Raw genomic sequence first — 27,495 nt, 5'->3', positions numbered from 1 at the left:
CCTGCTGCCATTGGCCGGCGCCGCGCCCCGCCCACTGGCCCTCCACCGCGGCAGGGTTCCGTCCCCCGAGCCGCCCGGAGCTGCGGGCAGCGGGCGGACTGTTAAACCGCGGCGGCAGCGGTCGGGGCGGGAGCGGGGCGCGCTCTGGAGACGAGTCAGCGGCGCCCCGGGAGGGGGGAGGCGGGAGGGCAGCTAGAGATCACCTCAGCAGCCCCCACCACGGCCGGACCGAAGGTGCGGCGGCGGAGGGGAGCCAGGGCGCCCCAGCAGGCGAGTGGCCGGCGTCTGAGCGGCGGGCTGAGGGGGTGGGTCTCCTCTGCCGGGGACGGTGGCAGCGCGGGGAGGGGAGAGCGGAGAAGCCCGCCGGGCGGACTTGCGGGCTCGGCGACCGACCGGCAGCCCCCTGGTCCCCCGAATCCTCTGGGCTGTTAGACTCCGGGTCCCGGCACAGGATCGCGCTCCGGGGCAGGGGTCGGACGGCAGCCAAATTTAAACGGCTAAACCTAACAGCTTTGGCAGAAGCTGAGGGGAGGGGAGGGGAGGGAAGGGCTGGAGGGAGGGGTGGGGGCGGGCCTCGGCGCGGTCACGTGGGGGCAGGGGCGGGGCTTGGCAGGCCTCCCTTTTGTTTTGGCCGGCGCGTGCGCAGAAGGCGGAACACGTGGTCCTCCTGGGCCCGCCCCTGGCCTGGCGGCCCCGCCTCGCCGGGTGCGGTTGCGGTGACGGCTGTTTTGGGGGCGCTCTGAGGCGGAGCCGCCTCTGTTAGACGGGACCCTTGTTTTGTGTGTGTGTGTGTTTCACGCTCTATTTCAGCAGCCGTTGTCCGGACCTTTAGAATTAGGTGGGATGGCGGGGCCTCTAGGGCAGCCTCGGGGAATGGCGCGTCCGAGTCGGCGTCGCTTCCCGGGGCGCGGGGGGGCGCCGGGGCGGCCGGGAAGGCTGAGGACGTGGTTGTGCCTCAGAGGCGAGAACGACGCGGTTATGGCTCTGGCTGTGAGAGAGGCCGCTGGACGGGGCGAGGGAAGCGCCGCAGCCACCTCCTCGTCCCGGCTCCTGGGCCGAGCGCCGTCCCGTTCGCTGGGCTCCCGGCCGCGCCTGTCTGCGCCTCCGGAGTCTCCCCTCCGTCAGGGGGTCTGGGGGAAAAAAATGTGGGAAGCACATTCCTTTGCCGACTCCCCACACTTGGGTCAGCCGGCGAGGGCGAGGAGGCTCGCCGCCTCGCAGCCCGGCTTGGAAACTTCCTGCGGCGGCGGGGCGGGTGGGAAGGTGGTTCCAGCGCGGGCGGGACGGGGCCGAACGGGCAGGACGGGGCCGAACGGGCAGGACGGGCAGGACGGGGCAGGACGGGGCAGGACGGGCAGGCGCGCGAGCGACAGTCTGAGTGGGCGCCTCGCCGGAGCCGCGGACCAGAGCGCCGGGGCTGCGCTCGGGAAGGAGGCTCTGAAAACGCCGCCCTGAGCGCAGCCGGGGCTCTGGGCTCTGGAATGCGCGCTGCGGGGAGGTGGGCGGGCGAGCGGTGGTCGCCGCGGGCCCCGATCCCCCGTCCTCGGGCAGGTCCCAGCCACTCCCCTCGCGGACGTTGCCTCCTGGAAATAGTTTCATGGCATTGTCCCTGCGCGAAGAGATCGTCAGGGGAATCCGAGGCTTTGTGTTAGCAAAAGTGATTTTTGCCCGCTGAGGCTCCCAGTGCGGAAATTGCCAAGTAACATACATGACTCTATAATAAAAGCCAGGTTTTTTTTTCCTTTTTAAGCCACCTTACCGGGAGAGTGGAAATAATGAATGAATCAGGAAATGGACTATGTTGAGTTATCTCCGAGATCTCTTGTAGCTGTTATCTTTGATGCTGCTTCAGTTTCCACCTACTTTTTAAATCAGTGTCAGGGTCGCCATCATTTCCTCATAGTTTTAGTCTAGGTAATATTTCTCTTCCTCCGTCCTTCTGGAGGAGTTTTTGAACGAAATTTGTTAATCCAGGCGAAGTTCTATCATTATTGAGATTTTTTGCATTACGTTTTCATTTTACGACATGTGCCTGTTCAAATAATTGCTTATTTTGTTAAATAATCTTACTTACTAGAAATAATTTGGAAAAAAGGGCATGAAAATAAGATACAAATACCTTGTATTTTTAATTTTCTATGCGTATTTGCATATTTTTCCTAAAACTGAGATCATGTATTTTCATTTAACTTTACCTCATAAAACATTCCCATGTTAGTAAATAGTGACAGAAAATCACTTTTTGACTGCTTAATCTTACCGCGTGTAATTATGTTTAAATTTTTTTCCTATTGGCAGATGTTTGGGGTGTTTGTAATGTTCTGCTAATATGAATTTCACTGCAGAGAATAGAGTTTGGCAAAATCTTTAACTTTCTTTTTTTCATGGATTTGTAAAAGAGGACTCTTCCTGGGTCTAGGAGTCTGGGTGTGTGGGTGTGGGTGTGGGTGTGTGTACTTAAGTCTCTTGCAAATAACATCAGCAAAATACTTTCCAGAATGTTGATTTATGTTCATCTGGCGTATGAGCAGTCCTCCCATTACATCTTTATTCACCATCTGACATTTAGCACTAAAATAAAATTTGCTTCAACTTGCATTAAATTTTTTTTCCACTTCTGTCTGTGATAGATCTATTTTATTTCTTTAACGTGTAAGCAACATGAGGGAAAGGAATGTATTTCATACTTGCCGTGCTGCAGATCACATAGTGCGTGCTCAATAAATACTAATAGACTATTAATATTTGTTCACCTTTTTGACCTCTGGAGGGTGAGGAAATTATGTCTTGGTTTTGTTTGCTTCAGTGTGCTGATATTGTTGGCAATATGCTATTGTTGTTTGACTGCTAGACTGTTTTGAGTACTTGCTTTTTCATATGGGACCTCACTGATCTTATCACAATTGTCTGCTAAAAGGTCCAGTGACTCCACATTAATACACGGCTGGCTGTTGGCATTATCCAAGCATTTCACCCAGTTTTGATGTGTTTTATCATGATAATTTCAGCTATTTGTTTCCTTTACTCATTTATCCTGTATGTATTTAGCTTACAGATTTCACTGTGATCATTCTCTCAATTATTCTCTCTACAATGTGATCAATTTACTTGTAGCTTTTCTGTGTTAAAAAAAAAAAAAAGTCTAATAAGTATTATGTAAAAGTTTCTTTGTTTCCTTATTCAGACTATTTTTGATAGCCCTCTTGTTAGTGCCTCTTATATCTTTCACTGCATTTAACATGCCACATAAACCTTTTATGTCATACGGAATTTTTGTTTCCAGATTTTCTATTCATTTAGTCATCTCTCTTTGGTTCCTGATGTGTTTGTGTGTAGTACAGTATTGGTTTGCTGAAGCAGGCAGAAACCCCTTCAGATTTAGATTTGTGTTTAGGATTGTTTACTGATAAGGTTCTGCAGGTTATAAACTGCAAGTAATGGGGCTGCTTGCAATAGAAGTGACAGTAAACAATTTATTGTCTCTAAAACATATTTCTTCTGCCTCTTAAAGTCCTGACTGTGTTACCAGACTATAATGGCATATGGTACGTGATGATGACCCTGAGTTACAATGAAATCTTACATTGCTTGTAGGGTGTTCAATTTAAAAGGTCAAGGAAGGTGTGTCATTTCCAAAGATTCATTTTATTTTTTTTAAATGTCCTGAATAGAGATTTCTCTCAACAGTTCTTTTCCCTGATCATGTAAGATGAATAACCAGCAAAAGTTAATAAAAATGGTAGTATTGTAGTGAAAATCTGAAGACAGTTTTTAATGAAAATTTTTAATACTTGATAATATTTTTATTAGAAACACTATTCCTAAATAAATGTTAAAAATTTTCTATTGCAGAATTGGGAGAAAATGCATTTATTTGTAATATTGAGGCTTTGTTAATATTTTAAAATCTTTAATTAAATTTTTATTGATTTGTTTAATATTGATGTTGGTTTCCAGTCCTCTAAGACCAAGGATTCTCAAGCATACTATTGAAAGTAACTTTAAACACTTTTTTAAGTTGTAGATCATTAATCACTGTTTACCACGTGAAGTTAAATTGGAACCAAAATTTATAAACTGAACAAATGAGTTCTTACGCTTCTAAATGTAAATTTCGGGATCCAAGCAGATGTACAAAGAAAAAAAATGACTCTTCATTTATATTCCTATGAGTCATGCATTTATAACTGAATAGTAATAATTCTGCTTGAAGTATGATCTGTTTGATGTGTTATGTGGCCACCCAAGTGGCTTTATCTTTAATTAAATTCCTTCAGTCTTCAAAGAGAATTCCTTTTTAGGCAGAGTTTTCAAAGTGGAAGAAGTTCTTGCTATAAACATTATTGAGTACAAAAGTATGAGCTAACCTTACCCTGTTCATGCCAATTACTGCAGTGTTTTTTGCTGTAAATTGAGAATCCCCATAGTGTGGCATAAAGAATCTTGAAAACACAGCACTCTATTCTGTCTCTGTACCTTCCATTTAATTCTTATATTTTTGAGGAATAAAATAATACCAATGTAAATACTTTCTCATTGCTTTTGTTGTTTTAAATTTTTCCTTTATTGTACAAATGAGAAATTTTGAGTCCCCTTCTACTTAGCAAAAAGAACTTCTCTTGTTTTGCTCAGTTTGCCTCTTGTCTGATGCTTTTTCAGACTTAGTATGAAACACATTTGAGTCACAAGTATGGAAATAATATTTGTCTCTACTTAGGATCTCTTAAAATGCTAGTGGTAGTCTTTTAATTTAAGCATGAATGTGCCTTCTTTTTGACACTTTTATTCCTGTTTGTGTTAGAATCTGCATTTTAGAGATTTGCTATTATCCAGATTCCAGGTGACTGCAAATTTAATGTTCTGGGATAGATGTAGTTAAGATATTTCCTATGGATTATATGAAATCAACATAGGTGTGCTAGAATGTAACTCATAGTCAAAATCTGGAGTGGTATTTTAGGGGATAGAAAATCATATTTGGTCTTTAATCTTTAATGTTCATGTTCAGAAAGAATGCTGCTTTTTATCTAGATTATCAGTTTAACTCTGAAGATAAACTTGATTAGCAAACTTGATTTTCTTTAGAAAGTATGCCAAAAATTATTAGACAACTGTGACCTGTTTCTGACTGCTGATCATTGGAATCAACTTAGTAGTTATTGACTTAGTAATTATCTGTTTGTGCTGCTTTTTGAGGATGACATGGTGATATTTACTATATTTCATCATGTCCTAGGGATCAGATTGTATTGAACTGGTGCTCAATTCATAAATATGTATGACTTATAAATCTTAAAAATGCAGATTAAGCTACTAATGGAAACATTTTCAAGATAACAGGACTGGTCTTTTTATTTATAGTAATGTAATTTCAGAACAACTGATTTCTTCCTTTATTCACAGGAATGTTCTCTGGATTAAATTACAGCTCAGAGATTAGGAGCTATGTATAAATTTAACAATCCCCAAAACAATTGTTTTTGACTAAATTAACTCAATTTTATTTATGAAAATGAAAATTATAACCAAAAGAGAAAAAAATTTTGATCCTTTGTAGTTTTTAAATATTGCTTACAAGCAGAGACTTTGCTTGTCTTACTAAAATTCTCTCTGGTACTTTTGTGAGACTTCTAAGAAAAATGTGTATATATATATATATATATATATGTATGAGATATACATTGTTCATCGCAGGGTTAGTTCATGGATTATAAAAGTTTTACTACAGATTTTTTTTTAACATAAAATTTCTAGTCTGCTGGTGTCTTAAGGAATTGTATTTATTTTAGTTAAACTGGGATTTAAATTGGAAACTTTTATAAAAACATAAAAGTGAAATTCATGCTCAGAAAACAGAACTGATTTTTGGATTATCTAGGACTTGACAGATAATCAAAACTATCTAGATGCTTTCTTTGAAAGGGTACTCACGCGTTTTTTTGCAGTATTGTTTCTTAAATCCTATTAGCTTAATATTTTAGTTTCTCATGGTGTGACCAGAAGGAGTTTACTTTCTTCTCAGTTTTATCTCTTCCAGGTTCTTTGAAGTCTTGTATCATTATTCAGGAAAGCATCCATTTTTTAGTTTATTGGGTATAAATAAAAATAATTATCAAAGATGATGGTGGTATGTGGAGTAAAGAGAGTACAACTTTTAGCAGCTAGAAAAACTTCTTAGATTTAGCTAAGTCCAGATACTTCTTTTTCCACACAATTATGTCTATACAACATAATTAGTATCTGAATAATTATAAGACAGAATAATTAGAAACTTGATATTCATAAGAAGATCAAGAGGCGTGTTAGAAAGTTCTTTGAGGATTTGCCTTTTCTTTCTGGATGGCCTAAAATGCTATAGGCCCCTAGAACTACCAAATACTATTTTTGGCTAGGAACTTATGATACTGTATATTTTAATTAATGGGTCATTCTTATTTACTTAGGGGAACCGTGGACTTTAAGTGTATTGTCCAGTGCACTCGTCCCTTGTTATAAGTGACTGTTGAACACTTGAAATGTGGCTAGTCCAAGTGGAGTTTGTACTAAATATAACACTGTATTTTTTTAAGGCTTAGCAACACATACAAAAGAACATAAAATATTTCATTATTTTTGTATTGATCACTGGTTAAAGTATTATTTTGTATATAATAGGTTTGATGGAATTAAATTGATTTTTGTTTCTTTTTTACTTCAGCAGTAAAATTACAGTTAAGCAGTAAATTTAGAATTACATATGTAGCTCACATCTTATTTTTTCAACAGCAGTGTTCTGTTCTAAGGTTTCCAAACCTTTTTTTCACCATTTCGTACAAATACCCCAAATTTATTTCTGATGAACCTGCTTCCTTGAAATTTCAAAATAATTTTATTACTTTGGGTGATATTTATTAAAGAAATATTTATTAAAGGTTTGCTATTTGCCAAACAAGATTCTAGAATACAGCAGTGAATGAAAACATTCATATCCTGCTTTCTTGCAATTTTCATTTTAGTGGGAAAAATATGCGATACCTAGTTTTTAGTAATAATGTTAAACTATTTGTTGTAAGTATGCTATTAATTCTGTGTATGATTTCATATAATTTTAACACAGGACTTCATTTATCAAGTGATAAATGCTATTCAGTTTACTTTTGGCATTTGCTTAGTGTTCTCTTAATCTCCTGTATCTTTGGTTTGATGGCTTACATCAATTTTAAGAAATTCTCAGTCGCTATTGCTTCAAATATTACCTTGGTTTTTTTTTTCTTCTTTTGGTATTTACATGTATGTTATTTCAACTTTTGACTAAGTCGCACTATTCTTGAATGTTCTGTTCTGTTCTTTTTTTTTTTTTTTTTAAGATTTATTTATTTATATAAGAACCGGGGTACAAATCAGAGGTGCGGGAGGGTGAGAGAATTCACCAGAGACAGAGCGGGGAGCAGAACAGGCAGACGGACCGAAGACACTGCTGAGGGGAGCATGGCAGGAGAGGTCTGTCTTGCCATGTGGGTTTCTCCCTGGCCGGTCAGTAATTGAACCCGTGCTGCAGAGGCTGTGGACAGCTTCACAGTGTGGCGCTTAACCCGCTGTGCCACCGGGGAGGCCTATTCTGTTCTTTTTAAGTCTTTTTTTTCCTGTCTACTTTTCACTTTTGGAAGTTTCTATTGTGATAGTCTCAAACATAGAGATTCTTTTCTCAGCCATGTCCACTCTACTGATGACCCCACCAAAGTCCTCTTCATTTTTGTCATTGTGTTACTGATCTCTAGCATTTCTTTTTGATTCTTAGAGTTGCCACCCCATGTGGTCAACTTTTGACTTTTTCCACTAGTGTCCTTAGCAAATTAATAATTTATGTTTAAGTCATTTTAAGTTCATTGTATAATAATAATAATGACATTCCTGCCATAGCTGAGTCTGGTTCTAATGCTTGCTTGCTTTCACTTAAAATTTTGTTTTTTGCCTTTTTTAAGCTTTATAATTTCTTATTGAGAAAGGGGACATGATGGGCAACAGGTCCTCGAAAAATGTCATTTCATTCAACATACACAAGGATCTCATCAACATTGTAGTGAAAAAATGTTGAATATGACAGTTATCTGAGGACTTGCTTTTGTTACAAGTGCTTTTGCTTAAACTCGAAGTTTTCAAGGGCCTATACTTCCTGTACTGGTAAAAAGAGCTTCACTGAATAGACATTTAGTAAGATGTGGGGATGTGTACTATAATCTGGTGATTAAGTCTGTGTTATAGGAAGCCTGTGCCCCTGGAAAGTGAATGTCACAAATCTGTCTAGGTTTTTTTTCATTTCGTAGATGGGACGGGTTGGCTAGAGGGAACTAGAAGGAGCTAGGGTTGAGTATTTGCCTTCTCCCACATGAAAGACTAAATGCTGGAGTTGGGTGATTTCTTTAGTCTGAATGAAAAAAAAAAAAAGACTTTTAAACAGATTTCTTAGAAAATAAGATGATACCTGTCACTTTATTTTCATTTTATTCAATCTCACGGTAGCATTTCATAGAGCTGCCTAGGTTGTCTTTATATGCTTTTAAACATTCAACTTTTTAATTTCATTCACTCTGGAACTATCACTGACTAGCATTTTAAAATCTGCTTTTAGGCCTCTTCCTCTTTTGTAACTCTTTCTCCTTTGCTGGAATAAATGTGAGTGAACCCCAGGGCTTGATCCTAGTCTCCTTTTTGTTCTTTGCTTATACCATCCCCTTAGATGAACTAGTCTATCAATAGCTCTTATACTTTAAATACAAATTATATGCCAGTGACTCCCCCCCCACATGATCTGTCTAGTTATGAATTCTCATTTGAACTCTAAAATTGTTTTTCCAACTGCTTCCACTTGCATAGCTAATAGGTACTTCAAACTCAACATATCCCAAACAGAACTTTTTGTTTGTCTTTTTCAGCCTTCTGTAACCCCAAGTCTATCCAATTTCAGAAAGTAGTACCACTGCCCAACAAGTTGCTCATGCCACACACACCTAGGAGTCATATTTGATAGCAACTTTCTTTGCCTTAAGTCCCACAATATCTTGACCATCAGAATTTTGTCAACTTTATTTTGAATCATGTGCTAGATTCATTCCTTTTTCTTTTCTGCTACCACACTAGTCCAAGCTACCAGCATTACCTCATTTTTATGTTACTTCGGTAGCTTCCTAACTGTTTTCCCTGCTTACATTCTTAAAAGCTGTTCTGTTTTGTCTCCAATACAAATCTTTTCCCTACAGAACAGCCACAGTAATTTATTTTAAATAAAAATGTAAGTCAGATCATGTTACTTCCTCATCTAAATATACCTTCTGTAGTTTTCCTTTGACTTACCTAAAATGTCCATGGCTTGGACTTTTTTCTACCGCTCCCATTTTTTCCCCGATTACTCTCTCTTCCTAATCCATTATTTGCTAGACATATTTGTCATTTTTGTAACACAAATATGCCAAATTTATTCCTGCCTTAAAACTTTTTGCTAGTTGTCTTTTTTCCTTAGAAAAGCTTTCACTCCACATCTTGGTTATTAACATATCAGGTCTCAGAGCAGATGTCACCAACGCAGAAACTTTCCTTCATCTACAAATCTCGGTTAATTCCTATTCAGCAAGGTCATTCCCCATCACTCTAGTTTGCTTCGTTTTCATAAAAACACTATAGAACTCAGGGGCTCCCTGGTGGTGCATGGCTTAAAGCCTCAGTGCTATCGAGCTGTTTATTGCCAGCCACTGTGGCATCTGTTCAATCCTCAGCCAGGGAGATATCCAAATGGTGCAGCAGACCCTCCTGTCTTGCCCGCTGCTCCCCTCAGCAGTGTATTTCAGTAGATCTGCTTGTTTTGCTCCCCACTCTGTCTCTGGTGAAACCTCTCACCACCACCCCCTACCTCTGGTGTATACCCCAGTTCTTTGTATACATAAATAAAAATAAATCTTTCAAAACAAAACAAAAACACTATAGAACTCTTATTTGACATTTTTTTTTTGTACTTGTTTATATATTCTATACCATTTGCTCAAATGTAAGCTCTGAGAATACAGAAACATTATTTTTCAGGTGCGCTGCCTTCTTTCAAGTACTTAGGGTAGTATCTGTTACACCTGGCTCGATAAATAAATATTCACTGAATTATTGAATATTTTATCAAATATATTTTATCAAATATATGTTAAATAAATATTAAAATATAGCTTCTACCAAACTATACAAAACTATATGAGTCGGTGTTGGTCACTCATTTTCTGCTTTAAAAAAGTGGAATGATTTATTTCCATAATTTGTGAATTTTTGTTTTTAGAAGATGAAATAGGTCTTTAGCTGCCATTTACAAGTACTTCTCTATAAATAACATATCAGGTATGGAGAGTTTTATACCCAAATGAAAACCAGTTGGTTTTACTGGTGGCTTGATATTCTTGCTGTCTTGTTTCTTAAATTGCCTTCTGAAACACTGGAGACACTTTAAGTCCTATAAAATAATTGTGATCCTATGGGATATATTTTATGGAATTAATGGTTATCTTCTTGAGATGAATTTGTAAACTTATTCTTCATTTTGTTTCTCAAATTAGTTTTTTTTTTTGCATTCTGCCTAATTAGATTATATTAGATTCTGCTAATCTTTGCGAAGAATCAGTTTATGATTTTTTGTTTTTATTTTTATTTTTTTAAAGATTTATTTATTTATACAAGAACCGGGGTACATGTGCAGATGTGCGGGAGGGTGAGAGGATTCACCAGAGACAAAGCAGGGAACAGAACAGGCAGATTGAGTGAAATATACTGCCGAGGGGAGCAGCGGGCCAGACAGGAGAGGTCTGCTGTGCCATGCGGGTACCTCCGTGGCCAGCGGGGATGGAACCAGCACTGCAGAGGCTGCCACAGCTTCACGACAGCTTTACAGCACTGCGCTCAACTGCCTGCACCACCAGGAAGGCCCAATTTTTTCTTTTTAAATAGGGGTGGTAGATGTAGAGTTAGAACTAGCACCTGGGACATACAACAGACCATCATTGTTCCAAAGTATCTTCACAAAATTTAAATTGTTAATATAAATTTTTTTTCACTAACCAACACTTACTAATTTTTAATGGTACTCTTAACTTTTTCTGTGAATCAGAATTATATGATTTTATAATTTTTCTTTTGGGAAAATAATGAAATGTTTAACAATAATACTAATCTTTGTGGTTATTTGTCACTATTTTCCAGGCAGCAGTAACAGCTTCTGTAATGATAACTGATGACTCCAATTTGTAAAAAAGGAAAAATTTATTGTAGATGCTTTTCCAGGAAAAATTATGCAAATTGCAGAGTTAGGCAAGTTTTTACTGTCACATTATTTTAGCAGCTGTGAAGTTATATCCTTTTTCATTCGTAGTTTAGTTCACTTATATCTTCTTATTTATTATTTACTGTTATTGTTAATAACACTGTACAGATTGTGAAGTCAAATTGAGGTTTTGAGAAATTTATTATATTCTGTATGTTAAGTAATTCTTACTTTTGGCTAAAAGTACGGGATTGAGTTACATTTTCAAGCATGAGTCCCAGATTCAAGGTTAAATTTTTCTTTTCTATTTGACTCCCTTAACATTGTCAAAAACATGATTCTGAGATATAATTACATCCATTAATATTTGTCTGATATTTATAGTGGTAGGTAGTATGAAATTTTAATTGTAACTGAGTGATAGGGTCATAGAGTGATGAATAGTTTAGTCTTCGTGTATTCCTTCTGAGGTGGGAAAAAGCATAGATAACGTTGGGAGTTGGGAAGTAAAAGAAGACTTTGATTCCATTCGTGTTTTAATCAGATGTGTCGCCATTGGGAAGTGTATAAGCATAAAACATTTTCTAGATATTTGATTTTTTATTTTTACATTATTTTAGGTTTCCAATAATTATCTGCAGGATTCGCCATGACACCAGCTCTAAGGGAGGCAGCAGCAAAGGGTATCTGCTTTTCATCTTTGCCAAGTACCATGGATTCTGACAAGATGTTATGCATGGAAAGTCCAAGAACTGCAGATGAAAAGCTTAAGGGAGATACTTTCTCTCAGATGCTGGGATTTCCAACTCCTGAAACTACTCTTAACACTAATTTTGTGAATTTAAAACATTTTGGCTCCCCTCAGTCTTCAAAACATTATCAGACAGTTCTTTTAATGAGTTCTAATTCTACATTAAATAAATACAATGAGAATTACAAACAAAAGAAATTAGGGGAACCCAATTGCAATAAGCTGAAAAATATACTGTGTAATGGCAGCAACATTCAGCTCAGTAAACTATGTCATTCTCATTCTGAAGATTTCATCAAAAAAGAACCTTTGTCAGATACCACAAGCCAGTGTATGACAGACGTACAGATTATTTTGGATTCAAATATAACCAAAGACACTAATATAGATAAAGTACAATTGCAAAACTGTAAATGGTACCAAAAGAATACGCTTTTGGATAAAGTTACTGATGTTGAGATTAAAAAGAATATATTGCAGTGTGCTCAAAAGAAAATTTGGCCTGGCCACTCAAATGTGCCTACTGGTTCCTCAGCTGCTGAAAAACAGGAGGAAGTGAATGCTCGTTTGCTTCATTGTGTAAGCAAACAGAAAATTTTACTTAGCCAGGCTAGAAGAACTCAGAAACATTTGCAGATGCTCCTGGCAAAGCATGTCGTTAAGCATTATGGTCAGCAAATGAAATTTTCTATGAAACACCAGCTCCCCAAAATGAAGATCTGTCATGAACCTACCACAATTTTGGATAATAGTTTACCTAAATGCACTGAAATTAAACCAGATGTCAACGTATTGACTGCAGAACATAAATTGTGGAATGATACAAAAAATGGCTTTGCACGGTGTACAGCTGCAGAAATCCAAAGATTTGCATTGTCTGCTACAGGGCTGTTGTCTCATGTTGAAGAGGGTCTGGATTCTGATGCAACTGATAGCAGCTCTGATGACGATTCGGATGAATATACCATTAGAAAAAATGTGGCGGTGTAAGTGCAAAATTATTATTAGACCTCTTAGCATTCTGTATATAGATATAATTTTGTCTTTGTTTCAAATATGTTAAAAAAATTTTTTGATTTTAATTCTGATTCCATAATCTTTAGCTTATAATACTTTGGTGAATTTTAAAACTATTTCATTCATTTGTTAAACTACTGTGTATGAAACTAAATTTATAGTACTAATACTTACTGTTAATAGTATTAATTTTACTACTACTAGTAAATAATAAAATAATAGTGCTAATATTTGCTATTAATATATATATGTGTATACATATATTTACTAGTTAAAAATAAGTTACTCAATTGCTCTATCTAGGAAAATCCATACAGGAATATTAAAAGATAATTAGTTATAGATTAATGTTTTTCAATCTTGAGTAGTATAGACTATGGACAAGGCGTAAATTTTTGCTAAGACTAGTCAATATGTATAGATATAACTCAAAAAATTTAAATCGACACATAGACATTTTATCAATTGATTAACTATTTTTCTTCTTAGCTTACTACATATACTCTTTGTATTCACAGCTTTCAGCTCTTGTCCTTACCAGCTTGGTCAATTTTTGCTAGATTAATCAATATAATCAAAACAATAATGTCAGCTATAAGCTAACATTTGGATGCTTACTTGTGCTAGACTCTAGAGATTCAGTTGTGGGCAAAATATTTATAGTATCTGTTCTCTTGGGAGTCTACTTGTAAGAGATGTATCTATTTTAAAAAACAAAGCAAAACAAAAACAGAGAAAAAATAGTTTTACTCACCAAACTGTGTTAACACTGCAGAACATTTCTGTCTGATAAAGTTTCTGAGGTGATGGAGATGCTCTCTCTACCATAACCAATTGGTCCTGGCCTTGTGTGACAATTGAGCACTTGAAATGTGACCTGTACAACTGAGGAACTGAATTTTTAATTTTATTTAATTAGAATTAATTTTAATTTAAATAGCCAGAGGGAACATTATTTTTCATATAGTTTACAGGACAACTATCGATGTCCCTAAATTGATGCAAAATACTACGTACAACAGGTTTTTCCAGCTTTACAGAAGTAGATCATTCCTATTTGGTAGATTACCTTTTGGGTCTGTGAACACTATTACCATTAATTTGACTGGATAAAATTTGAGTGTTGCCAGACCCAGAAAATAGTCTACCAAGTCATAACCGAATAGGAACTGTCTACATTCAAATATTGGGAGAAACCTGAATGTAGTGTTTGGAAGGAAAGAGTACATTATTTTTTTTATAAAATTCTCAAAGATGAATGAGAGTCATTATAACATTAGAGGCTTAACACATTAAATTCTACTAATAAATTGGACAGTGTATTAATTTTCATAGTGAGTAATAAAATATAGCACAAAGTAAGCATTCCATTCTTTTGGTGTTCTGTTATCACTAGATTTGCAATTTGTTTGAATATGGGAGTTTATTATTATTGAATACAAATAATTTTTTTGACATTGTGCTATTTAATTTGCATATAGTATCTTATTTAATCATTTCAACAATTAAGAGAGCTAATTGTTATCCTTATTTGGCTTAAGAAGAAACAGACTCAGCATGGTTAAGTACCCCAGGGTCAAAAAGTCAAAGAAAATAACTAACCTTGCTTCGGTTTTCCCAAGGCAAGGCTTATCCACTGCATTCGAATGTGCTGACTTCTGTGATTTTTGCAAATGTGGGAAACTGCACTGCATAATTTGTGGTAATGAGGCGGGTGAGGGAGAGGAAAAGCCATATAAGTGATAGTGCTAGGATTCTTGCCCATATATGTGAAACTTTATTTATTTATTTTTAAAAGATTTATTTATTTATTTATACAAGCACTGGGTACAGTCAGAGCGTGGGAGGGTGAGAGAATTCACCAGAGCCAGAGCAGGGAGCAGAACAGGCAGACAGACGAAGCAAACTGCTGAAGGGAGCAGTGGGCGTGGCAGGAGAGGTCAGCGTGCCATGTGGGACCCTCGCTGGTGGCCGGGGATAGAACCAGTGCTGCAGAGGCTGCAGGCAGCTTCACAGCCCAGCGCTCAACCGCCGCGCCACCGGGGAGACCCCTATATGTGAGACTTTAAACTTAACATTCTTTATATTGGATCATGCAATTTTATCAACATTATAGTCTTAATAATTACTATATATTTGTATTCTGAAAGAAGTCCAAAAATTTATTAATTTTTATATTCATAACACTTTTAAAGTAACTCAACTTAATAAAATGTAAGTACATTATTATTTTTTTGAAGATTTATTTATGCATACAACAGCTGGGGTACAGGCCAGAGAGGTGGGGGGTGAGAGGATTCACCAGAGACAGTGGGAAACAGAACAGGCAGACTGACTGAAATACATTGCTGAGGGGAGCAGTGGGCGAGACCAGAGAGGTCTGCTGCACCATGTGGATTGCTCCCTGGCCAGCCAGATATTGAACTCGTGCTGCAGAGACTGCGGATTGCTTCCTAGGGCAGTGCTTAACTCCTTGCACCACCAGGGAGGCCCAGTACATTATTTTTTAACTGAGAAGAGCTAGTGGGATATTTTGTCTTAAGCTGTAAACAAAATAAGAAAATCTTGTCTTCTGGACTATTTTAATCTTTATTATTCTCTCTCATTGATCTACAGCACTTACTCTACCATAAACTTATCATTACATCATATTTATCCTATGTGACTTGCTAATATATGTATATGTATCTTAATCTAATACCTAGTAAGAGTGGAAACCATATTTTATACTTAAAATTATTTTATATAGCAAGCATATACTTAGTCATTGGTTAAAACATTTTGTTTTAATATTTACATTTATTACTTGAGTTTAGTGTGAAAACATTAAGTGCAGACATTTGTATAAAGCATACATAAATAAGGAAATTCAAACTGTTGAAACAGTTTTTTATACAAAGCATCAAGCAGTATATATCCCATTTCTTTTTCTTTGCCAGTTTATTGAAGAAATAAAGTAACCTGGAAATTGAAATAAAGTAACCTGGAAAAAAATTCAGTTCAGGTTTGCATAGTTTATTTCTCATTTTATCTCACTTTTTTTCGTAGTCCACTGAACAGACTTCAGTGAAGCATATATTTTAGGCAAACAAAGACTGTATGAAATTTAATATTCTTCAGGATATACTTCTATCCCCTTGAATCATTTACCATTTAACAATATGATGAATTGGTTATTAAAAACCATTTCTGTATATGAAGGGGTCAAGTGTACTTTTTTCTTAGGTTAAATTCATTCATTCATATTAATATTTGATATATATAATAATTTTGCATACTTTAATGCACTGAATTATTTATAATTTCTTGGTCTTTTTTTTTTTTTTTTGCTACTTGAACTTGATATGAGATTTCTTAATTTTATATGTCTCCCCAAACAGGATTTTAAACTTTATTTTGAATATTTTTACTATTCTTAAGAGATTTCTTATTGCAAAGATTATTTCTCAACTTTTTATTAATTTTGACATTGACTGTATTTTGAGAACAATATATTTGTATCTTTTGATATGAGTATAAAAATGATTTATTTTTTTTTTAATGGGATTTAGTCAGTTCTATTTCAGGTTGGGGAGCTACCTTTATAATTAAAACATTTATCCTAATATTTTCTTTAAAAATGATTATTTTCTGTATTTTAAGTTTTTTAAAGGTGTTTTTTTTTTTTCTTTACGTTTCTGGAAACTAAGTTTTCAAATGTAGTTGAACATTTTTAATGAATAAAGTTCCAAATAAAACATAAAATAGGTTAAAAGATCTATTTATGGATCTAAATTTTTAATGAATTTACACAATTTTTTATTATTTCTATTGAGTATGATGACTTCTTAAAATCATAACTTCTATAGTGCAATTATTATAATTAGTTTAAGCCACTTAAAGACTAGTTCTACTTTTCTGTCTTTGTATGGTTACTGCCTACTATTATGTACTTTTCTGTGGGATTTCTTTTCTTTTCTTTTCTGTTCTGTTCTTTTCTGTTCTTTTCAGTAATTGTTCAGCGAATGAATTTTTCCACCTCTGTATAAGTAGTTGTGAAGATATAAAAATTGAGTTGGCTATATTAGACTTGCTCCTATACTTTTTCCTTACAAAATGTGCACAGTAAGTTAATTCATAATGACATTACTGGTAAATTTTATAAACAACTTCGGTTGAGAGGCTCATGATCATTATAGGGGGAAAAACTCAATTTCCGCTGAAAAGGAAAATAGGGTTCTAAGTATTTTGTAGGTTTCAGATACAATACGCTAACATGACTAGAAATTTCCCTTCTAGTATTCTGTTCCTTTGGTGAAGGAGTACATGCTCTGGACATACTTATGTTATAATCATGACTTGCTCTGTGACTCTGAGCAAAAGTTAAGATTACTCTTAAACTTTCCGATTGAGATTCCTATATGGTTTAGAGAGTTCTGGAGATAATTAGATGAAATATTCAATATACAGTGCCAGTGCATAATCAGACACTGCTGTTGCAGCCAATAAAAAAGGAATTTACAGTTGTGGAAGACTGAAGTTTAATACTGCTACAGGAATTTGGGGAGCCAGTGTAAAATACATGCCTCAGAATTAATCCATTTGAGAGATGAGGAAGCTGGTGTATTTGTACAACAAATCCCATCAGTTCTTGGATGATGGCTGTTCCTGATAGTATTAATTTCCCAGCACTTCAAGCAATAGCAACAACAAAAGCCATCAGCAAAGAAATGCAGGTGCTGGCAATTGGAACTTAGGCCTGTTTTCAGTAAACTGGTAAGTGCTAGGTGATATGGGTGGATCACTGAATGACTACTATAATTTTATTACCTCTTATTGGTGGAAACCTTAGAGTTCTAGAATCTATTTTCCTTTTTGGGGGGGAAATGATTATCAGTTGTTTTCTTCCAGCATGCATGTGGGAAAACTCACAGATTAGGAAATAGGCATTTTCTGACCCTCCAAGATTGTTTTAACAAAACGTGTTTTCTTGTCATATTCTAGGAAACCTGCCAGTATCTTCCAAGTCAAACAACTCTCCTGGTGTTGGGAAAAAATCCTTAATTTCCCCAAATTAGTCTCCATATATCCAAATTATCTTTGATATTTTAGTGTGTAAATGAGCAGACTTGATAAGGAAATTCTTTTAAATGAATTTAGAGATTCAAGGAAGAAAGGACAATTTTTGATGTTTAATTGTAAGTTGTCAGATGGTTTTTTCCAGTTTGAAAGACATAAAAGAAATTAGTAATTTATTATAGTATTATAGACTCACAGAAATGAATATACATAGTTTTCTTTATGTTTTCCTATTTGCCAATAGAAAGGAAAAGAAGGAAAAAGGCAGGTGTAAATTTCCTTTTAAGGAATTGGATAAATAAAAGTATGAACTCAGTGTGACATTCAGAGTAGAGACTAATGACATTTCATTAATAAATTGCAAATTAAGAGTGTGTTTATATTTGTATAAAGTTAAATCTAGAAATTATTTTTGCAATCATTTTTAATTCTCTACACTTTGAAAAATAGATGAGAGAAATCTTATTTTGCTTCATTTGCCTAGAAAACTAAGGAAAAGTTGAATGAAAAGTAATCCTAGAGAAACTGCTTTGATTCTTTTTTTAAAGCCATTTTTAATTTGTTTTATTTATTTATTTATTTTTAAGGATTTATTTATTTATTTATACAAGCACTGGGTACAGTCAGAAGTGCGGGAGGGTGAGAGAATTCACCAAAGCCAGAGCGGGGAGCAGAGCAGGCAGAAGGACCGAAGTACACTGCTGAGGGGAGCAGCGGGAGGCAGGAGAGGTCTGTGTGCCATGTGGGACCCTCCTCCTGTGGCCGGGGTGCAGCCGGGGATGGAACCCGCGCTGCAGAGGCTGCGGGCAGCTTTGCAACCCAGCGCTCAACCGCTGCGCCACCGGGGAGGCCCTGCTTTGATTCTTGAGTGGTAATCCTTTCTTCCCCCTTTGTGACATAAGAAAAATGAAGAGCATAAATTCAGGTGGACTTGTGGAACAGATTAATGGTTTTAAATGGTAGCGATGTCTTTCCAAATGGTAAATAAATATTTCCTATTATGGCATGTGGACATATTTGAGGAAAATAATACTTCAATTAAAAGAAGCTCATTGCTTTATTTTATGTATACATATATATTAAATAATGAACTTTCGAGAGTACTTTTAAATTCACAGCAAAATGAGTAGGAAGTACAGAGTTCTCATGTATCCACTGTTGTTCCAAGCACAATCTCCCCCACTATAGACATCTCCCACTACAGTGGTATATTTGTTATAATCAAAGAAGTTACATTTACATTATTTTCCTAAGCCCATAGTTTATATTAGAGTTCACTCTTGGTCTTGTGCATTTTTATGGTTTTACTTATATTTAAGTATTTTTTGGGTACTGATGTAAATGGTAATGTGTTTTTAATTTCAAGTTCCACTTGTTCTTTGCAGACATAGGAAAACAATTTCTTTTATACTAACCTTGTATCCTGCAGCTGTAACTATTTATTAGTTGGCAGGAGTTTTTATTGTGTGATTGTCACCTCCACATATGATCATGTTATTTACAAACAGAACAGTTTAATTTCTTCCTTCCAAGCCTATCTATCTTTTATTTCCTCTTCTTGCCTTATTGAATTAGGGAAGAATTCCAGTATGATACTGAAAAGGAGCAATGAGAGGAAATACCTTGCTTTGTTCCTGATCTTAACAGGGATGTTCTTGTTTTCTCCTTTATGATGTAACTGCAAGTTTTTGATAGATGAAATCAAGTTTTGGACATTCCCTCTATTTCTAGTTTACTGAGAGTGTTTATCATGAATTTTATAAAATGCTTTTTGTGTATCTGTGGGTAATGTGATTTTTCGTCTTTATTCTGTTGATACGATGAATTATATCAATTTTTGAATGTTGACCAACTTTGGTATAACTGCGATAAATCTTATTTTGTCACATATAAATCTCTTTATATGTTGTTGAATTCAATTGTTAATATTTTGTTGGAGATTTTTGCATTTATCTTCATGAGAGATATTGATTGGTCTGTTAATTTTTTAGAATGTCTTTGTCTGGTTTCAGTATTAAGATAATGCTGGCCTTATATAATTAGTTAGGAATTAGCTCATAATAGAAGTAGTTACTCTGCTTCTACCTTTAAAAGAGATATAGAGAATTGGTAACATTTCTGCCATATATTTTTGGTAAAATATACCAGTGAACCCATCTAGGCTTGGTGTTTATGTGTTGGGAGGTTATTCATTATTGATTCAATTTCTTCAATGGTTATAGGCCTACCCAGATTATCTGTTTCTTCTTGTATGACTTTTGGAACATTGTGCCTTTCAAAGAAATTGGCCCACTTCTTTTAAGTTATCAGATGTGTGGGCTTTGAGTTGTTCATAAGCTCCCTTTATTATCCTTTTAGGGTCCATAGGATCTGGGCTGATGTCTTTTATTTCTGGTATTTGTAACCTAAGTTATCTCTCTTTTTTTCTAGTTAACCTGACTAGAGGCATCTTCATTTTATTGATCTTTTTAAAGAACCATATTTTGGTTTTGTTGATTTCTATATTGATTTTGCATTTTCATTTGGTCATAATATTTTAAAATTCCTCTTGAGATTTTTACTTTGTTTTGTTTTACTTAGAAGTATGTTGTTTAGTTTCCAAGTATTTTGAGACATTCCAGTTAATCTTTCTGAATATTTGTTTCCAGCTTAATTGTATTGTAGTCTGAGAATAGACATTACATGATTTGTATTTTTCTTAAAACTTGTTAAAAGTGGGCCTCCCCGGTGGTGCAGCGGTTGAGCGCTGGGTTGCGAAGCTGCCCGCAGCCTCGGTAGCTCCGGTTCGATCCCCGGCCGCCGGGCAAGGGTCCCACATGGCGCGCAGACCTCTCCTGCCGCCCGCTGCTCCCCTCAGCAGTGTACTTCGGTCCTTCTGCCTGCTCTGCTTCCCGCTCTGGCTCTGGTGAATTCTCTCACCCTCCTGTGCTTCTGACTGTACCCAGTGCTGTATAAATCAATCAATCAATAAATAAATCTTAAAAAAAAGTTTAAAAAAAAAAAAAAACTTGTTAAAAGTATGTTTTATGGACTGGAATGTAATCTGTTTTGGTGACTGTTTCATTTTAGTTTTAGAAGAACTAACAGCAGAATGTAATAGGCTGTTGTTGAATGAACTAGGCATAGATGTCAATTATATCCAGTTGATGGATGATGCCATTGTGTTCAACTATGTCCTTAAACGTAGTTAGATCTGTCTTTTTCTTATAGAAGGGTGGTATCGTCTCCAACTGTAATAGTGGATACATCCATTTTTGCTTTATCATTCTATCAATTTTACCTCAATCAGTTTGATGCTTTTTTGTTTGGTGTGTACACACTGAACATTGTTATATTCTCAGTGTTCACCTTTTTTACACTATGTAATGCTGTTCTTTATCCATAATAACCTTCCTTGTTCTGAAGTCTATTCTGCCTGAAATTATTACCTGCTTTCTTTTGATTAGTGTTAGCATGGCATAACTTTCCCCATTCCTTTATTTTAATCTGTGTCTTTATATTTAAAGTAGGTTTCTTATAGACAATATATAGTTGGGTCTTAGTTTTTGATCCATTCTGACTGTCTCTAACTTTTAATTACTTATGTAGACCAGTCATGTTTAAAGTGACTATTGATATATATATTTATATATATATAGTACATTAATATCTACCATATTTGTTGTATTTTCTCTTTATTATTGTTGCTCCTGTTTGTTTTCCATGCTTTGTCTATGTTTTGTAGTTGTGTGTGTGTTGTGTGTGTGTGTCTGTCTATTTAAGGATTTACTGGGGATCAGGCAGGCAAGGCAGGCACCACATTGGGGGAGCTGAGCCTGTACACCAAGCCAGCCTGGTCATCATGGCAGTGCTGGGAACTCAGGATTGAGCTTTACAGCTGGTGTCATATTGGATACCTTAAGGTAGAGGGAAACGCTAAAAAAGAGTATTGTCTATTTGGCTAGTGTAGATAATGTTGAGGGGAATGTTTTTGATGAAAACTAGGCTCTGTAGTATTTTAAAGGGCCTGAATGAAGAGGGGTAAGAGAAAATAAACGGCCCAAGTAAGACCTTAGTGAGAAAAAAGAAAAGAATAATCAAAGATAGGTAAATTGAGGTTGTAGGAGGGTCCTGCTGTTCTATGCTGCTCACTGGCGTGACAGAACCAACTCCTGGCTCCCATCTCCTGACTTTACAGAGCCTATTTTTTGCCCTACATAACAGTCTTTAGAAAAAAAACAATATATGAGTGATTTCATATAGGCCCTCAAAGCCTATATTAAATACAGGCTTGGGAAGACATTCAGGCACTTGGTCTCAAATACACGGAGTTTGTCAAGGATGTCATAAGCCAGGAAATCCACATAGGTGATCTTGTCCAGGGCTAACCAAGGTCTCTTCCCCAGAAACTAGGAGTAGTGCATCACCATTTCAGGGAGTCCTTTCAAGTACTCAGTCTTCATTTTCTCAAAATCAGGGATGTAACACATTGGTTAGATGTAGAAAAGTAACCATAGCCTGCTTCTCCAAAAATGTCCCCACGACCATCTCTTCCGTCTCCCCACAGATTGTGTTTGCCAGCCATGTGGCACAGGATTATATTGCTCTGGGTGATCTTGTGAGCCCCATCAGTTAACCAGGGCAGATTGAGGAAGTCCAGGCCCAGCTTGAATTATTCATTCAGCCAATGACTTCTGTCATAGTTGGAGCATCGCCTATCATGCACTTCTTTTCCACATAGTGTGAGTCTGTGTATTCCAGGATTGTGTCAATGGAGTGAGCCTGCCTGCAGATGTCATGTAACCAGAAGTCATAGCCATGGTGCTGGTTTTTGCATTCTGAATGGAGGGTTTTCTGCACAGCTGGACTAGAAATTTATTCTTTGAACAGAGGCTGCTTGTAGTTTCAGTTGAACATTTAATGTAACTTTTTTTCCTTTCTTAGCATATCAATTATAAGCCTTTTGATAATTATTTTAGTGATTACCCCAGAGTTTGCTAGAGAGAGACAATCACACACACACACACACACACACACACACACACACACACAGATTAGATAGATTTAGAACTAATACAGGTATACATTCAAATAATACTATGCTTCTACAGGGGCAATTTAATTACCTTGAAATAGCAAAAGATACCTAATTCCTTCCTCCTATGCCCATGTTACTTTTGTTATTCATTTCAATTATATGTAAACATAAATGCACACATATATATGTATAATTACATTGTTGCTGTTATTTTAACAAACTGCTCTCTGTTGACTCCATTAAGAATAAGAGAAATAAGTGTGTTCTTTATGTAGGTCTGAGTTTTTGACCTATATAGTTTCCTTTCTCTCTGAAAAATTTCTTTTATATTTGAACAAAAGATAGGGAGATGATGTCAATATAATGTGGAATTTGGCTTGAATCTTTTCCAAATCATTTCAAGCATGTTAATGTTTTGGAATGATCAGTGAAAACTTTTTCACAACTAAAGAGAAATACATGGTGATAATCTAAGAATACTGATAATACTGTAAAAGTACTCCCCTGTAGCTAAATAAGTTGCTAGTTTTTTAGTTTAAAGAATTGGGCTATATATTGCATTATGTTAAAAGATCTGAGGACATTGCAAGTTCAGTTGAAGAATCTGTGATGACATTTCCTTGTGTTAAAAAGAAAATGATTGGGCCTCCCCGGTGGCGCAGCGGTTGAGCACTGGGTTGCGAAGCTGCCCGCAGCCTCTGTGGCGCCGGTTCGTTCCCCGGCTGCTCCCCGGCCACTGGAGGAGGGTCCCACATGGCGCGCAGACCTCTCCTGCCGCCCGCTGCTCCCCTCAGCAGTGTACTTCGGTCCTTCTGCCTGCTCTGCTCCCCGCTCTGGCTCTGGTGAATTCTCTCACCCTCCCGCGCTTCTGACTGTACCCAGTGCATGTATAAACAAAAAAAAAAAACAAACAAACAAATAAATAAATAAATAAAGCATGCCTCTATAAAAAAAAAAAAAAAAAAAAAAGAAAATGATTGATGAAAAAGACTACTCTAGATGATATTTTTATTAAACTGGTCTCTATTGAAAGTTAATATCTTAAGAACCCACATCAAAGGAAGAAGCATATACTCTAGTATATGAAGCTTTAAAGGATGAACTGGTTTATTCTTAGTTAAATTTCAAGTGGCATTTATATTAATATTTTTGTAAGGATTGTTATTGTTTTGTTAGGACTCAGATTTTAAAATTCCATATGTTTTGAATTGTCTGGCTCTAATTCTGTTTTTTCTATAAGTTCAGCTAAGTTTTTGTAAGAAAGAAAATTAAAATTATAGTGGCTCAGGCATGATTTAGCTGTTTTTCTTACAGAACAGTTAGAGGTAGATGGGTAATATGGGATGGATAAATAGCTCTGCCTCCATGAAGGAGTCCAGAACACCTGAAAAAAGAATCTGAATTACTGTCAAGGTTTTTTTTTTTTTTTAATATTCTAGTCCAGTATGCAAATGTAATTTTTTAAAAAGTAATGAAATTATGAATATGAAGTATTGGAAACAAAATGTTTTCTTTCTCACTAACTCATATACACACATGTAAAATTGGGATCTGGCCATTGTGAACTAAAGTTACTTAAACTATACTTGCTCTTCAGCAACTATGTAACTATAAAAAACTGGCCCAAATATATGAAACAGTCACTGTTTTCAGAAAATGGGCATTAGGCAGCAATGGATAGAAATATTGTGATTCTTGAGAAAAAAGAAGCATGTGAGGTGAGCCCTATAATTGCTCTGGTTTTCTGCCTGAAGGCACTTTCTCATTTGTGGTACAGGGAGAGAAAAGCCAAATAGAACACAGTGATTTTTCCTGACTGTGACAAAGATTATAGTTGGAGAGGCTGAATTAGTTGAGATTGGTAGATTAGAATACTGAAGAAGAGGGCCTATTTATACTGAAATAGAAAGAGTACCAGAAATCTTCATATAATTCCTTTCAAACCTACTTTTAAATACTAAATTGTGCATGGGTACGTGAAACTTCACAATAGCAAGTAAATTATTAGGAACTTGCAATCTGAACAATTTCTAGCACTTATACAGGGGTGAGAGAGGTTTGAGTTCTTGAATAAGCAGACTGGAGAGACTTTGTTGAACATCTGGAGAATTCAGTAGGGATCACAGAAAGGTCACATTTCAAGAATATTGCTGAATTAGCTCAAGTGAATGAGTGCTCTATACCTGCTTTAACAGATCTTAAAAGCAAACTGAAAAGAATGAAGTCGAACAGTGAGTAATTTAATAACCTGTTGAAACAAAATTTATGATTCTTTGAAGGAAAACCATAAAGTTAAGAAACTCAACCACATAATATTCCTTAGTGTTCATAGTATTCATTAGTATCCATAATAAATTTGTGTATCTATAAAAATACACATAAATATGTATGGTAAACTAACTACTACATAGAAAGAAGGTGAAGAAAAAGCAACAGTAGAAACAGACCAAGAAATTGCATAGATGAGTAACAAGACCAAAAAGAAGGTGAACTGACCATCAGTGTCCTGGGCATAATATCAAAACTTCTAACATTTATATAATTGGAGTTATAGCTCTAATCAAAAGGGAGACAAAAAATATTACAAGAAATAATGACCAATAATTTTCAAAAAACAAAAAAACAAAACAGGTTCAAGAAGCACAATAAATCCTAACTGGGATAAAATCAAAACTACAACAAGGTATATTGTGGTCAGATGACTTAGTTCTTGTGATAGAGAACATCTTAGCAGCAGTGGGGGGAGAGGAGTAGGAGAATACTATAGAGAAGCAAAGATATACAAAAAAAATCACTGGTTACTTATCCGCAGAGGCATGTAAGCTAGAAAGCAATAAAATATATATTAAAGTGCTAAAGGGAAAAAAACCATAGAATTCTAAAATTTTCTACCCAGTGAAATGATCTTTTAAAACACAGGAAGTGATATTTCCAAATAAACAAAAGCAGAGATAGTTTGCTGTCAGTATACTTATGCTAGTGAAATCTTAAAAGATGACCTTCTGAGAAAATAAAAATGATAATGAAAACTCAAATCTGCACAAAGTAGTAGTAGGGTCAGAAATGCATGGAAATTAAAACTTACAAGAGAATTAAAAAATTGTTTTAAAAGGAATGGTTATCAAATTTTGTGGGATGGAGCTACAAGATTACTAAAGAAGTGCTTAGATGAAAATTTATTATACGTCCTTATATTAGAAAAGACGGGGTTAAGTCTCATATATATCTCTAAATCTCCCACTTAAAAAGCTAAAAAATGTGAACAAATTAAATCCAAAGCAAGCAGAAGGAAATAGTGATGAGCAAAATCAATGAACTATACAACAGAAAAGCAATGGAGAAGGGCCTCCCTGGTGGCACAAGGGGTTAAGACACAAACTATGAAGCAATCCGCAGCCACCACAGCACAAGTTCCATCCCCAGCCAGGGAGCTACCCACATGGCACAGCAGACCTCTCCTGACTTTCCCACTGCTCCCATCAGCAGTATATTTCAGTCAATCTGCCTCTTCTGTTTTCCACTCTGTCTCTGGTGAATCCTCTCACCTCCCCACACCTCTGGCCTGTACCCTAGTTCTTGTATGTATAAATAAATAAATCTTTGTATTAAAAGAAAGAAAAGAAAAGCAATGGAGAAAGTAGTGAAACCAAAAGGCGGTTCTTTAAAAAAATTTAAATTGATAATCTTCTAATTAGATCAGGAAAAAATTACTGATGGCAGGAAGAAATAAAAACATCACTATCGACATTTATAGGCATTATAATCGGTATATTTGAGCAAATAAATGCCAATAAATACAACACATTAAATGAAGCAGGCTGAGTGCTTGAAAGCTATAAGTTACCAAACTGATAGAAGAAATAGAAAGCCTGAAAACCCTTCTATCAGTTAGAGAAATCAAATTAACAATTATTTGACAAAATTAAACCCATTCATAATGAAAACACAAACATGCAAAACAGGAAATAAGCTGAAACTTCTTCAATCTGATAAAGGATATTTATAAAAATTACATAGTTAATCTGTCTAGTGATATGAGATTGAATGCCTTCTCCATAAGATCAAGAAGAAGGTAAGGAAAGGATGTGAACTCATATGACTGATAAAAATTAACATCATACTGGAATTTGTAGCTAAGGCATTAAGATAATGAAAATAATAAGCATCCAGATTAAAAATAAAACTGTCTTTATTTGCAGTGGACATGATAATATACATAGAAAATCATAAGGACTCTGTGAGGAAGCTACTAAAACTCCTAAGTGAATTTAAATGGGTCAAATGATAATAGGTAACCAACTGTACACCAATCAATTATATTTTTATGTGCTAGCATCCTGGTTTATGGATGCTAGTTTATAATAGCATCCATAAAATATACCT

General features: G+C 36.3%; 1 protein-coding gene and 1 pseudogene across 4 annotated transcripts in view; one reads left to right on the top strand and one right to left on the bottom strand.

Moving 5' to 3' along the window:
• The first annotated feature begins 108 nt into the window (after positions 1-108).
• KANSL1L (KAT8 regulatory NSL complex subunit 1 like) overlaps positions 109-27,495 on the top strand; it is a 92,019-nt gene continuing 64,632 nt past the window's right edge. For 2 of the 4 annotated variants that reach the window (XM_037523968.2, XM_037523965.1), the window contains exons 1-2: positions 109-270; positions 11,890-13,006. In XM_037523968.2, the coding sequence (XP_037379865.1) occupies positions 11,919-13,006 (1,088 nt within the window). In that variant the 5' untranslated portion in view covers positions 109-270; positions 11,890-11,918. Of the gene's footprint in view, positions 271-692; positions 839-11,889; positions 13,007-27,495 lie in introns of those variants that run through there. The other 2 variants (XM_037523967.2, XM_037523966.2) reach the window with 2 other exon arrangements.
• On the bottom strand, positions 22,349-22,894 carry LOC119254151 (glutathione S-transferase Mu 4-like; annotated as a pseudogene).

Source organism: Talpa occidentalis, unplaced genomic scaffold (genome assembly GCF_014898055.3).
Source record: "Talpa occidentalis isolate TD23 unplaced genomic scaffold, MPIMG_talOcc4v2.1 talOcc4.3, whole genome shotgun sequence".
Taxonomy (NCBI): domain Eukaryota; kingdom Metazoa; phylum Chordata; class Mammalia; order Eulipotyphla; family Talpidae; genus Talpa; species Talpa occidentalis.
This window is presented reverse-complemented; position numbering and strand designations above follow the sequence as displayed.